This window comes from Eurosta solidaginis, chromosome 2 (genome assembly GCF_040869045.1).
Source record: "Eurosta solidaginis isolate ZX-2024a chromosome 2, ASM4086904v1, whole genome shotgun sequence".
In the NCBI taxonomy this organism is placed as follows: domain Eukaryota; kingdom Metazoa; phylum Arthropoda; class Insecta; order Diptera; family Tephritidae; genus Eurosta; species Eurosta solidaginis.
Window position 1 is genome coordinate 285,620,863 of NC_090320.1, and position 15,194 is coordinate 285,636,056.

The window sequence follows — 15,194 nt, forward strand, 5'->3', positions numbered from 1 at the left end:
ATCGATATTTTTAAGCTCCTATTTTATTTTATTAACTATATAAGTCATGTTTTTTGCACAGTGTCCTTCCCCATAAACAGGCCTATTAAAATTTGCTCAAAAAGTTTCAATTGGTCGCACCTGAGGAAATTTTTGGGGGGTTGTAATTTTTAGGTACAAATTCAATTTTCCGGCTATGTACGTCCTTTAGCTTGCTTTTTGCATAATGTGAAGATGCAAATTCAGCCAGAACACTAGCTTTCTCCTTTTTAATAAATTTTTGAAATTCTGGAATGCATTTCTCTATATAAGTGTGAGCAGAGACGGCTAAACTGCCCTTGAAAAATACGGGCTCACTTATCACATGCTCGCTGATTGTTAGCCACAACAAAACTTTTCCGGAAAATTTACTATTTTGAATATATATGACTTTGTCGAAAGATTTTCGTTTTTTGGACTCGAAGTAATATTTTGTCATTGTCCATAACGCATTTGTAAATTGAAGATGTAGCAAAATATTTTTGCGAAAGCAGTCGCAACCTGGATTTAATTGTTTATGCCTGCTTTTCTGTAGTAGCTGGTTTCGATTTTCTTTTTTTAATTTGTATATTCATATCTTTCAAATAATCTTTGATAGTATTCTTATCAACTTGGTATTTTCGTCCAAGCTGACGAAACGATTTTGATTTGCGCCCCACTGTATCTGCTTTCAACTTTTCACGTACTTTACTGTTTTGAAAATCACATTTTTTGCTAGAACCTTTTTTTCGAAATATGCTTTTATTATCTCTGAAAAGCTTAATAGTCTTGTATATGGATATATTCTTAAATCCCATGTCCCTAAAATGATGAAATATTACATTTGTGCTTTTGCCAGCATTATTTTCACAAAATTTCCGAATTAAATTGCGCCTCTGAAACTCGTTCAAAGACATTTTGACTACTAATGATGTGCTCATATAAATAATTTATACGCGAAAATGTCACGAAGATGTCCCGTTAATTTTATGCATTCAAATTTGTTTTTAAAATATTAGGGCTACTTAATTTTTGTGTTCCCAAGTTGTGTTCGGATTTCATTCACCATACGTTAACAAAACAATATGCTGCAATGTTAAAATGACTTTTAATACGTTTTAGTTAGTATTATTAAGTTCCTTTGGACATACATATTAATATTGACAATTTTAATATTACTTATTAATAATAATTAATTAATTATTAATAAATATTGACAATTTAATATAAGTAAGTTTTTATACGTTCTACTTAGTTTTATTAATTTTTATACTTTTTTTTATTGAATAACTTTATGAAAATATATATTTCTATCTTTACATTTACTTTGTTTTATAGTTCTTTCTTAATGAAAAAGCGAATTTTTTTTGCACTGAAGAAACACCATATCTTCTTTTATAAAAAAGTTTTATCTGGCTAGCTCGACCTCCGCGTTCTTAGTTATACGAATATAAAGGCCGCGGTACAATGACATTTTTCATATAGATGCCTTTAATACAAGCTTATGCATTCCAATAATATCGCCACAATCAACCAAGATGTTGCATTTGTAAATATGAAGTAACTTCAGACTTGGCAATTGAAGTTTATTACGCCTTGCCCATTCACATACAAAATTTCGCGAACCACTGTTATAAATTTGATTAAGCTGGTCAACACTTTTTGTATATGTATGTAACAGAAATAGGCTGCAATGACCAAAATTTGCTTTAGTGCAAGTCAAAGGACTATTCAAGCCCCACGTTTCGCTAATCTTCTTAGCTTCTTCAGGGGCAGACTGCATTTATTAAATAATAGTATAATACACCACAAACAACAACGTTGAACATGAAACATGAAAATAGAAAATTATAGAACTTAAAATTGAGAACTTTTTGTGTAAATATCACATTAAGATAAAAAACTTACAATTTATGTATATAAATATGTAATTATAATTTACATAATGCACAGTTGTCATTAATAAATAAATTAAATTCAAGTCAATATTTAAAAGGTTTAGATACCCTTCTCTTTAGGTATACTTGTCAAAATGGACTTTGATCCATAAGTAGAAAAAACCAACAATTATCATAAAAATAATAAATAAGTGGATGAAATGTCATCAGTGTCCTCTTTCCTGTTTACAGTTCGGCTTCTGTTTTGCATTTTTCGCAAGCTTTCCAGTGTCAATCTGACTTTTCCTCGTTTTTCTTTGTCTAAGATTTTCGCATTGTTTATGTCAGCTATGTGGCCAGTGGTTGTTGTATGTTGCGATAGTGCTGTGCTGATTTTGTTGTTTTTAATGTCTGCAGCATGTTTTCTTTTAATCTTACGCCTAGTGTACGTTTTGTTGTTCCTATGTATGTTTTATTGCATGTATGGTTTTCTGTTCCCATACATTCGATTTCGTAAACTACATTATTTTGTTGTGAAGTTGGAATCGGGGTTTTTGTTTTGGTGTAGGTACTTGACAGGGTTATGTTAGATTTATATGCCAAACATACGTTGTTGTTGCTTTTGATTAAGCTTTTGTTAAAATTGTCTATTAGCCTAGGCATATATGTTACACTGTAAAATTTATGTTTGTTTTATTAGATTTTGTATGAGTATGAGTTTTGTATTAATATTTTAGTAATTTTTTTCAAATTTTTATCCCAGAATTTTTGGTGGCAAATTTTCAGCACTTTATGTATGAGGTTTTTTGCGGTATTCACTTTATATTTAGAGGGCTGGGCTGAAAGATAGTTAATTAAACGCCCAGATGAAGTGGGTTTGGTATACCAATCTAGCACAAGTTTATTGTTCATTCTGAAGATACGTGTGCCTAGAAAGGAGATGCTGCCATTATTTTCAACTTCCACCGTGAAATTGAGTTTATTGTGGTACTTGTTGAGGGTATGTAGGATTTGATCTAAGTCTCTTCTCTTCACGATAGCAAATATATCATCCACGTATTTGCATAAGAATTTTATATTTATATTTGACCTTTCTTTAAGTTCTGCCATAGCGTCATTTAATAGGTCATCCACATTATACACATTATAAACATTCTCCCTATAAAACAAAAATACTTGCTAACATATTTTTTGTCGTATTCGATTGTTGTATTGCAGTTTTTGATTGCGAAAAATATTAGAAAATTTACCAACCAGTGGAAAAAATAATTTCACTTGCAAAGTGTGCCAACACCCTTAGCCAAAGCAAATGACAAATTCTTCTTCTTATGATTTGCTTGGAACAAAATTGGGGAGTTGGAAACTTTTCAATATCAGATGGCACCAGTGTGGCCCATTCTACCATTCTCCATAAAAATACGTGCAATCTACTCATAATGCATAAGCTTATGTTAAACTCATCTATATGAAAACCTGCTTATGTGACGGAGCTATAAGTAAATATAGTTAGGATTAGCTTGAAATTAAATAACCAAAGTCCTTTTTAATTTCAAACTTTACAGTCCACATTTTCTTTTAGCACACTGTGGGGAGTTGTCACTCAATTTTTACACACACTTATGGAATTGTTTTAGTATTTGTGTGGCCGGCTCTGTTTTAATTTATCATAAAAGGAGTTCTTTATTCAGCATTTTAATTCACTCATGTATTTTTCTCGGTCTCGACAAAAATGTTCATCATACGCCATGGCATACTTATGAAAGGTATGGATGGAGATCGATTACGTGTAGAAATTAAGACTTGAATCACCACGGAAAAAAACCAACAACACGCAGTTAAACTCCTAAGCTCTTGCACCACGCATGCTTTGCTCTTAAAAGCAAAAACCTCTTCCACTTTTACTTGAAAATATGTTGGCATTTTTTATTGCAATTTTCAGTACTTCAGTTATATTGTTTGGCTTGTTTTTCCCTACATGCTCCATGAGAGTGATAAAGAAGTTCATAACATGTGATTATCTCAGCTTAAGTATGTGATGATTGTCATGCTGCATATCCCTAGCACTTTTTCTTACGTGCACCTTCAGAAATAAAAGCAACAAACTATAGTAATTTTTATTTTAAGTGTTTTCACATCGATGGCTTAATGTCAACATTGCTCTCCCTCATCGCCAATACAAACGAAATGAAATTTTGTATGTACCCTTTGGGCAAACTTAATATGAGAATACAAGCAAAACGTACATGCATAAATGCATATGTATTTAGGTTGATGCAAAACTCGTAAAATTTGAATCAAGATTACAAAATGTGTCAAAATGCGGAAATATGAGGTAACAACTAAAACGGAAACATTAAACATACATACATATGTACATATGCAAATATTTGAAACAAATATTAAAGTGTTTACTATTAGACATTCTTAACTCGTACTACACAATACATAGTAGAAAAGTTTGCATATGCTTATTAGGGTGTACAATTTTTTGGGTGATATTTTTTGTCAAAGTCTGATAGTTAATTGAATAAATGATTTGTGCAGTACAAGACTAGCTCAAAAATTTGGTTTTCCTTATTTGTTATAGCGGGGCTAAGGTAATATTTAAATTTGCACATTCGAATTCAAAATCGCTAATTTGCTCAAAGAAATCTCATTCTAGTATTAATTTGCCACTGAGTTTTAAATAGCTTTAATTCGCCAGTAAAAAAGACTCTATGATATTGTGAAATTTTCCGGCGAAATTCGCTGCACAACTTCCGATTTTGTTGTTGTTATAGCGGTAAAGATACTGCTCGAACACTTTGTGGAGTGTTATCGATGTTGATGGTCCTTTGCCGGCTGAAGATGTGGTACGTTTCGGACACAAGCACCAATAAGGTAAAAGCCCTATCATCTCAGGAATGACTTTATGTAACCACATTGAATCTTCAAGGCCATCCCGCTAACCCCCCACCACCGCTGGTTTAATGAGAACTTGGGGGCGCCATATCATCGGTTGACAATTGAGTTGGAGAAGCTATATTTTGCGCTGACATCCGCTTGAAAGGTTGCGCTTCACAGCCCTTCAATCACTAGGGTATTTTAGTTGTCTCTAACAACAGGCATACCTGCCGCCGGTGTATTATAGGCCCCCTAATCCGATGCTGGCTCGCCCAACTTTTATACATCACTAAATTTTCATTTAAGTTGCAAATGATATTTGCCCAAACATTTTCTCGCAATTTGGCAGAGAACTAAGATAACCGAAAAAATGCGTTGAAATCGCCATGAAAATTCGCCAATTAAATCAAGGTTAGGTTAGGTTGAATTGACCGGTCAATAAATACTTAACATAAATTGAATGTGTCCATAGTGTTACAAAAATTTGTTCGACGACCAAACGAAAAACTCAAATTAGGTACCAGGACTAATGTCTCACAGAATAACTCCGTCTTCTTGAAAAATATTAGACATTTTTCTGGGAAATAGTTTAATTGCTGCTTCCAGATCTAACAACTCTGCGGGCCTTAGGGGGTGGAATCTTGACCTCGCAAGCGCTGGACATGAACACAGAACGTGCTCAACAATTTCTTCCTGTAACTCGCACTTCCTGCAATCGCTGACGAAGCCTCACTTAAACGCATGTGTTGCCAGAAGGCAGTGTCCAATTCTTATATCCATGATGAGCCTTAAATCTTCTCCTTTAAGAGATAAGTCTTTGTGAGTCTGACATCGTAGTATTGGTCTTAGAAATTCTGCAGCTACCCGCTTATGTTAACGCCTTTCCTGTTTGATGGATCTTATACAACTCCTGTCTCCTTTTGATTTCTCCGAAACGTATTTGTATGTCTACCGTCGATTTATTGTGTTTAAGTGCTTCACCCTTCTTTGTAACCCACTAGTATTTTCGTTACCTTCTATCGCTTTATGACCGCGAACCCAGTAGATATGTATAGTCAGGCTTGAGCGAAGTCTCTCCAATACTGCTTTGCATTCCAGGACACTTATTGTGTCAGAGTAATGTCTTGATCGCTGCCTGACTATTAATATATATATGTATTTACACGACTGTGTGTTGTCCCATTTCCGCACCCTTGCACCACTTAAACCAAATTCGACAAACAATTTTCTGTTATTCGCCAAACATTTTTCTAGCGAGTTTGTATTAGTCGCATAACATTGCTTTTACTTTTAATTTTTTTCGCTTTATTTACTGTTACTCTTACTTCAGTAGCCTTTCCTTTCAGCATTTTTTGTTTATTAATAATCTATCATTTTTAAGTTGTAATTACTGAAAGTTCAGCCCCTTTGCATTTCCTTCAATCCTGGCTTGATTTCGCTTTATCGCCCAAACTTGTAAAATAAGGAGCACCCTAATGTGCACTGCATATAGCATATGTAACAGTTAGTTTGTTCAGCATCAGAATACCGTTATTGTGTGTGCTTATATGTGTTTGCTTCCAGTTTATTGCTTGAGTTGCAAATTGTGCTTTACCATGAAAATTGGCAACAGAAAATTGTTTAACTAAACCTGAAACTCTACTGCATTTGCAGATGAAGTTAAGCGCTAAAATCACTTAGCTCGTTGCAGATAAGGGATACTAATACCTATCTAATATTAAATTCTGTAACTAACTTTGGGCGTATATATGTATTAATATGGCAAACGATAGTATTTGAAAGTGTAAATGGGATTTGCTTTGTATGTATTTGTTCTCATGTGTTTGAGCTTATATCCCTGCAAAATATTGTGCGACCGATCCCTAAAGAGAGCGGTCTCTGATTGATCTCTTTTGTCTACATTGGGGCATAATTGATCCCTTCTAGTCCCTTTTGGGTACAATTGGGATTAGTCAGGTTGAAATCATGTATGTAGCCAATTCAAGAAACATAAAAAAGCGGCGACGAAGTGAGTTAAATAAAAATGATTATAGGTGATTGATTCGAATTATTTAAGAAAAATTCGGAGCCCTATACCAAACCGAAATGACTTGGACCATATGTTTCATTACCATTGACCCACATCTCTTGGAATGAGTTGGCGCCTTAGTATTTTTTCCATTGATGGATCTAACAATTTGTTGCAAATTTTATTACTGCGTTTAACATGTACATAAGCTTTTACCATTCGAAAACTAACACTTTTTGATGCGAAAAGAGGTTAGTCTTTATTCGTTCCCATATGGGTAGAAGGTGGATTGGTTCTATCGTTCCCGTTCGGGTATAAATGAGTACAATTATTCTCTTCATAGGATATTGCTCAAAGAAAAGGGCACAGTTCAACGCATACAAAGAGATCAAAACTGGCATTAGTCGCATATTTCGTTGCGACTCATCCCGGACTGATCCTAGACTAATCGCATTTTTTGCAGGGATGCGTACGATGTATAAAAAGGCGCTTGTGTGTTTCATGCACATTGTACTTGTATATGTTGAAAACTATTGTTTAGAATTCATGTACTTTATTTGTAACTTTGTGAATTGTTCGATTTAACATGAGAATATTGCAAGTATATTTGTGGCCTTAGCTTCACTGAACTTATAGTCAACAATTTGTTCACATACTAGGTTTTCAGGTTAAAATTCGCATTTACAAGAGAAATATAATAAAAGCAGATTTTGAGAATCAGGTTTAATCAGAACCTGAGGGTGGGAGATAAATCCGGCGGATGATGGAATGTTGTTGTTGCTGCTGTATTTTAAAGACACTCCCCGAAGGTTTTATCGACGTTGATAGTCCTTTGCCGGATGTAGATTCGTTACGTTCCACCATTAGGGTACAAGCCCGACCATGTCGGAAACGTTTAACATGACCACACTAAACCTTCTAGACCATCTCCCCGTTAATCCCGTTTAAAAATATGGCACCGGGAAACGAGGGACTACCAGCCGAGCTGTTCAAAAACGTAGGCAAAAAGTTGGTAACGTTGCTGTAAACACTTATGAAAAAATATGGCCGAACGAGCGCAGTCCTCTGCTCCGCCCAATCCACATTTCCGAAAACTGATCAAACTACCGCCGAATTACTTCGTTTAACATTGCACTTAAGGTTCAATGTAGATTAACTTGTGAGAGAATGGAGCCAATGAAAACCACACAAGAAAGCTCTGATTTGAAAACTGTTTATTGCTCTTTTATAGCTGAGCTATATGCAGTGGTAATTTAAATAAAATTTTAAAAAATTTTAATAGGCGCGTGAAAATTTGCCAAAATGTTGGGAAAAACCATGAAACTGTCGTTTACACAGCCAAAAACACATAAATCGATTGAAATAATCATTAAAGTATTTACTTCTGCTATACAAAAAGAAGTGTGTCCAAAAAAGTATTGTGTTTGTTTGTTCGTTGTGAACCAAACGTTTGAACACGCGTTCAGTTAGAGAATTCCCCTACAACATATTGTCAACTTAGACCAAATGGTGCATAATTGGCAACCTATGGCAAAAAATCGAATTGAGGTTTCTTGGGGAACTCATTCCTGGTCATTCGGATAGAGGAGACGAGAGTAAGGTAATAAGAAGGAAGGAAAAAGAGAGAGACAGATAAAGAGATAAAGCTAGATAGAGAGGTAGAGTGAGCGCGGAGGGAGAAGGTGAGGATGCTTGAGGGAAAAAAAGATGGGATATATAACGAGGAAATGGGAGAAAAAAGACGAGGAGGGAGAAAGAAGTGCAAAGAGAGAACAAGATAGAGGAAGATAGAAACTGGTAGGGAAAGAGCGAGAGGGAGGAGGAGTAAGAGATAAAATCCTTTCATAGCAGAGCAGATAAACCAAAATTAGCGCAGAACAACATCTGCCGGATCTGAAACAATATTATAAAATATTAATATCTTTAAAGTGATGATATTAAGATATGGATGCCTTCTTTGGTCTAATTTAAGAAGCGAAAAAAGTGAGTCTTGCGGTTAACGACGAACTACTGCTTGTCATTTAAGAATTAATTGGCGCATTTCTGCCTTGACTATTGAGGGATATAAATGGAGAGTCTAAAATACTTCGTTTATCATGAAACCAGAACTTTAAGTGAAACGAATTTCAGCTTTACAATCATTAGAGCAGAAAACGTTGCACAAAGTGCAGCTTTGGACGTAGTACGCAATTGGAAAGTAAAATCGTACCTGTACTTAATAATAGCTCCTTGTCCTGAACGGTGTCGAAAAAAGATGAAATGACCCGTAGAGTATTCAAGAGAAAAGTTCTCCCTAAGATATGTGGTCCTTTCCGCGATGGCGATGGCAATTATCGAATGAGGTTTATCGATGAGCTGTGTGAGTTTTACTTTAGCAAAACTATAGTGCAGCGACCAAAAAGGTCAAGTAAGAGTTAAGGGTTAGAGGGCTAGGTCATGTTATGTGAATTTATAAAAAACAAACCACCCACATGGAAAGTTTTCCCCTCGGTACCCGAATCCTGAAGCATTGAAGAGAAAAATCCACTGAGTTAGGAAAAATGACAGAAAGAAGACCTGATCTGCTTTGGTGCCTTCGATCCTTGAAATGTAAGTATGATTCATTTACAGTTTAAATAATTTAGTATAACACATCTGACTTACTTAGATATAAAATAAACTATGTAGCGAGGTTTTACCCCCACAAATAAAATATCTAACCACAAATTTTGCTCAACATGCCATATGTTACTTTGATGTCAAAAAAAATACAACTTAAAGCCGCCAAGTTGAAGCGCGTAGCGATGCGTAAATGTTACAATCCAGTTACACTACAAATACGTGCGCTCACCCTAACACAAAACCGACAAATGCAGGGTGCATGACAGCTTGGGCAACAACACATGTTTCAATTCTGAGTGCATATTGTAAGCACCTTCGTTGTTGTTATGTTTGATGCCACAAGCCTTGACATATTTAACATAGTTGCAACAGTGCGTAAAATTCGCTTGCAACACGCACACATGTGTAAGTTTTTTTGTAATTGCAAATAAGTCAAGTTAACACTTGCAAGCTGTTGAACTTATTGCGGATTTTATTTATTATCGTATGTGTGTGTGTGTGTGCGTGAGTAATTAAAGTACACACACAAATTAAACCACATTATATCGCTCTGCTGCTCCGCTAAAACTTACCAAAAAGCTAATTAAAACATGTTAATTAATGCACTGAGCTCAAGGAAAATAAGAAACTACATTTGAAATTGAAAACAAATACTAATAATTAAGAAGAAAACTTGGTGCATTTATTCGATATAAAAAAAAAGCGTATATTACGTGATACGTTTAAGAATGAATACCTGGCGGAGTTTATTGACATTGAGTATAAGATAAATTCATCGAAAAAAACTTATCATGAAACTAATAATAAATAAATAAAAATAAAATAAACAAATTTTAAACACTTCTTTTATTTAAATGGACAAAAATCAGCGAAAAATGTCGCCTTATATAAAGACATATTCTTGCTAAACTTTAATTTTTAACTTTTGACATAGAAATTGCAAAAATATTTATGAGAAGTAGAAATATAAAAGTGGAGCGCACATTACTTGGATTGGAAAAATGGTAGGAAAGGAGATATTATTAGTCAATCAATTGCGCTCCACCTTTATAGTTTTACTTCTCATAAATATTTTAGCAACTTACATTAAAATCAATCCCAAAATTCCCAACGTTCCGTTTGATTTTTCTAAATATCTCAGTCCGTGCGCCCCCTAGCGAAAATTTTTGTATTGTGTCATCCTCCTCTCAATTAAGCTCTAAATTATTAGCCTCTAGTTCAGCGAGAATTTACTTAAAACTCGAAATTATTATCTAATTTTTTCGATCATTGCGCCACCTAACGGAATTTTTTTCTCCTTTTGTTCCTTTGTCACGGTGTCTTAACCTGTCTCTGAGGTTTCATGTTTGTAGCTCAATGAGAAGTTACTTTAAAATCGATCTCAAAACACCAACTTTCCAAATTCTTAGCTAAATATTTCGATCCGTGCGCCATATAACGGAATTCTTTTCTCCTTTTCTTACATTTTCTCGGCGTCTTGTCCTATCTGTGAAGTTTTACAGTTGTAGCTCAATGAGAACTTACATAAAAATCAATCCCAAAATTCCCTCCGTTTCGTATGATTTTTCTAAATATCTCATCCCGTGCGCCCCCTAGCGAATCTTTTTGTATCGTGTCATCGGCTGTCATCGACCTCTGAATTAAGTTTGAAATTTCAAGTATCTAGCTCATCGAGAAGTTATTTAAAAGCTGGTTTGAAAATTTTCAAATTATTATCTGATTATTTCTATGTGTGCGCCACCTAGCGGCATTTTTTTCCTTTTGTTGCATCGTCACGGTGTTATAACCTATGTGTAAAGCTTCACGTTTGTAGCTCAATGAGAAGTTACTTAAAAATCGATTGCAAGATTTGTATAAAAAGCGGACAAACATTCAACCGACCTAATATAAAGGAAGTAAAATGTAAGGCGCTCTAACCGCCGAAGAGCTTTTAGGTAGAGCTTCTCTCTTCCAATGTGCTCCTTTTTAATTTTCCCTTCGAATTAGCGGGACGGGACCTACATATTTTAAGCCGACTCCAACGTCATCTACAAGGCAGATGAGTTTTCAGTGAAATGGTTTTCATTGCAGAAATATACTCGGAGTGCTTGCCAAACACTGCCGAAGTCGAACCCGCTTAGAAACATTTTCTTCTTACTGGAAAAATTAGTTTCTAAAATTTTGACGTTGCTTTGCCCGGGGTGTGAACCCAGAATCTTCGGTGTGGTAGACGGAACACGCTACCATCACATCACGGTGTCAGTCTGAAGCTAATAACCTGAAATAAAATTCACTAGCTTAACAACACTGTGTACCAGATGTGGGAAAATATATGTATAAGTTTCAGGTTTTTACTTCCTTTATATTGGATCAAGTTTGTCCACAATTTCAGTTCGAAATTCGGGAATCTTGCAACAGAGTTTTGAACAACTTTCCATAAAGCTAGGGTTCGAAACATGGAACGGGGAAACATTGTGGTAAAGTTTTTGGAAACTTCCCGCTGAGCTACAATATAGCAACCTCACTCCTTAGAAGCAAGACAATTTAAAAAAAAGTGCGCTAGGTGGCGCACGGGTCGATATAATTAAAAAAATCGTACGAGATCTGGAATCTTTTAATATTTTTTCTGGAAAGTCGAAAGCTTGAAATTTTGAACTTATTCCAGACGCCAAAGCGACTGCAACACCTATCACAAAAAGTGATAGCAGGCGCACGGATCGCGGTATTTTGGAAAATCGTATGGAAGGGGAGGGTCAGCTTACGATAATATTTTTTTTTTTCATAACGCCTGTGTTCAGGGACACATTTTCTGCTGCGTTTTAATAAATCTATCAGCACGAAGTGTTTACATTTTTTGTTCTTCTTTTTGTTTTCTCACTATGTATTATTATATGGGTGCTCTGAACTATGTTTGACGTGTCAAGTTTGTAACTCAACGGTAGGTCTTTTAATTATTGATTAGCAGATCCCCCACCCCACGTACGATTTTCTTAATATCTCATCGGTGCGCCCCCTGGCGTAACTTTTGGCGAAACACGTTTAAAATTCCGATCCTTCATCGAAAGATTCCAAACTTCGTTTCAACTTTGCTTCTATCTCACCCCGTGTGCCATCTAGCGAAGTTTTGCCACTAACTAAACCATGTTTGAGCTTTCAAAATTGTAGCTCAATTAGATTCTTGAAACTTGATGGCAAGATTCCCCCGTTTGGTACAAAATTTCTTAATATCTCGCCCGGGAACCCAATTTTTTTCAAGTTTCAAGACAATATCCCCACGGGTAGTTACTCAAAAATCTATTGCCAGATTCCCCAACTTTGTATAAAAATTTGTTAACAAACATGAAAGAAAGTCAAAATTTATTCTGTAATAAACTGTGAAAGAAGAAAGTATTTCGGTCTCAGCGCATAATATCGGCAGAGATCGGCCGTATTCGAAACTACCTAAGCTAACTTAACCAAACCTAACCTTCTTAACCGATATGTGAGACATTTTGGTACAGGCGTACCAGGACCCCACTTCTTACAAAAATTCGTATAAATTAACAGAATTCCTTTAAATTTCGTGCACCGGTAGCTTTTTGTCAATGTTAGTATTTAGGAAAATTGGTTTCCGGAGAATAAACCAGAGGCTGATCTATTCCAAAAAAATATATTTATGGTGAGATAATACTCTGCACTGTGGGTGCCTCTCTTTACTGATAACATTGCCCCACATCCCATTGTGAAGTAATTTTCCCGCAGCTGTCATGGGACTAGTCAAACTCGCAGCTTATGTAGATGACGCTTCAGTTACAATGAGTGTTAAATTCCTTTCTGAAGAAACCGGATGTGCATTTCTGTGATGCTGAAGTCGCTTAAACCGCTAACGTAGATCAAGTTTTTCAAGCAACCCAATAGTTTGCTAGTACTTAAAAAAATGTGTGTACCAAGTCTATGGCCTTATATACTATTATGCGTTTTTATTTACTTACCGGCTCTGGTGGCACCTCATTCAACACCTTCGGCTCACATTTCTCCTCCACCACAGTACTATTCGCCCCCGCTACTGTACCATTACTCGTGGAATTACTCGTTAACGCAGTTGAAGTATTTGTTGCTTTTGGTGTTGAAACTGTAGTCGATGTCAATTTGGTTGTTGCACTACGTTTAGTAACATGTTTATGCATTGCATTTGAGTCTAATTCACGACTACTATGCGTCGAACTCAAATCATCTGTTGGCGGAGACTCAACATCATCGCTGCGTTGCTGGTAATACTGACGATAATTGAATTTTGAATGCTGTGATTTCGCATGATTATATTGTTGTTGCACTTCATTTGACTTCGGCTGAACGTGTCTATAAAATATAAGCATTTGCTCTTCAGCTCCATTGCTCAACTTGAGATTGACCGACTGCTGTGCCAACTGTTGCTCATCCTCTATACTTAGCTCACGAATTTCATCCTCGTTCAATGCGTCCTCCTGTTGTTCGGATACTACAACATCTTGTTTTTGTTCTTGCTCTTGTTCGAAATTATCAGCAGATGGCGGCATGGCCGCAACATCATCATCACTTGCATCATCTTCATTATCCAGCAAGTTAATGCGCTTTACCTGCACTTGCACCAATGCATCAGCATCCGCATCAACATCCATTTCCGTTAACTCTTCTCTATCAGCGGGAAAACTGTAATGCATTAGATGCGGCTCATATGTGGCTATGTATGTTGTAGTTGGTATAATTTTGTAGCTAGAACTGCTTGTGGTGGGAGCATAGCCGACGTTAATGCCAGCGTGTATTAGTGATGCTTGATTCAGCACAATGGCAAAGCTAGTTAACAATGCGTGTGGCAGTAATTTAGGCGCAATTCGAATGTGGGTACCGCTGCTAGCGTGGTTTGTTGTTGCTGGTGTTATTGGTGTAAGCTGTGCAACACTTAGCAACACTAAGAAGCACAGCATTGCAACTCGTTTCACATAACAGCATGCGGTGGTGGTGGTAATTATTGTTTTCGTTTTCGCTGTCAGCGCCAGTGCTCTTGTGGCTGCCTTAGCGCCTAAAGTTATGCTACAAGACATTGTCGCAGTGGGGCTTGTAATTTTTCCGCCCAAATTTAAATTTTCTGATGTGCGTGTCTGCTTTGGCCGTGTTGGCTGAGTGCATGTGTGTTCTCTGGCGGGTGCAAGTAATGCGACGTGAAATGGAAAACGGTGTTGATGGAAGGATAAGAGCTCCGGCTTCAGCCATAGTGGTGGCTTTCGCTGTTGTTGTACGTGTAATATTGACGCGCTTGGATACACTTTGCCGCTCGCGTTTACACTTTGATGTGTATTACATTTTTGTTGTTGTATGGTTAATAAATTGTTATTGTTTAAACATGCCTTTTGTAGTTTGTTGTCGCTTTTTTCTTCCACGCGCACGTCCTTTCGTTGTTGCTGTTTTATTTCATGTAATCGTAGGTGGTTTGTTCTTTCGCTTTGCGTTTGGTGGCACTTCCGTTGGGTTGGTTGTCGTAGTTTTTCTTGTTGGTCCTGCTGTGATATTCGTTTCTTTTGTTTAGTTTGTGTTAGATGCCTAACTTGTTCGTAATATTTCCCCCGCATTTCCATTTCCGTATGAGATTTCTGGCGTTTCAGCTGCTTATTTTACGCACGTTTGAGTTTTAGAAGTTCCCCTCAATTGTAGTTTAAGAGCTGAGTTACAAAACTTTGCTGTACGTGCTTTTATGCAGAAGTTCTTTTATAGCTTTTTTCACGTAAATTTGTATGAGTCGGAAATGACTGAAAAATAAAGAAAAATTTATTGCATTAGCATTGTAGTATATCTGTTTGGTGGGCGCGGCTAAAAATAGCTAAAATTTTTTTATT

General features: G+C 36.2%; 1 protein-coding gene across 11 annotated transcripts in view; it reads right to left on the minus strand.

Moving 5' to 3' along the window:
• smog (G-protein coupled receptor 158 smog) overlaps positions 1-15,194 on the minus strand; it is a 316,915-nt gene that overhangs the window by 84,073 nt on the left and 217,648 nt on the right. For all 11 annotated transcript variants that reach the window (XM_067768321.1, XM_067768317.1, XM_067768318.1 and 8 more), the window contains one exon: positions 13,317-15,107. In XM_067768321.1, the coding sequence (XP_067624422.1) occupies positions 13,317-14,936 (1,620 nt within the window). In that variant the 5' untranslated portion in view covers positions 14,937-15,107. The remainder of the gene's footprint in view (positions 1-13,316; positions 15,108-15,194) is intronic.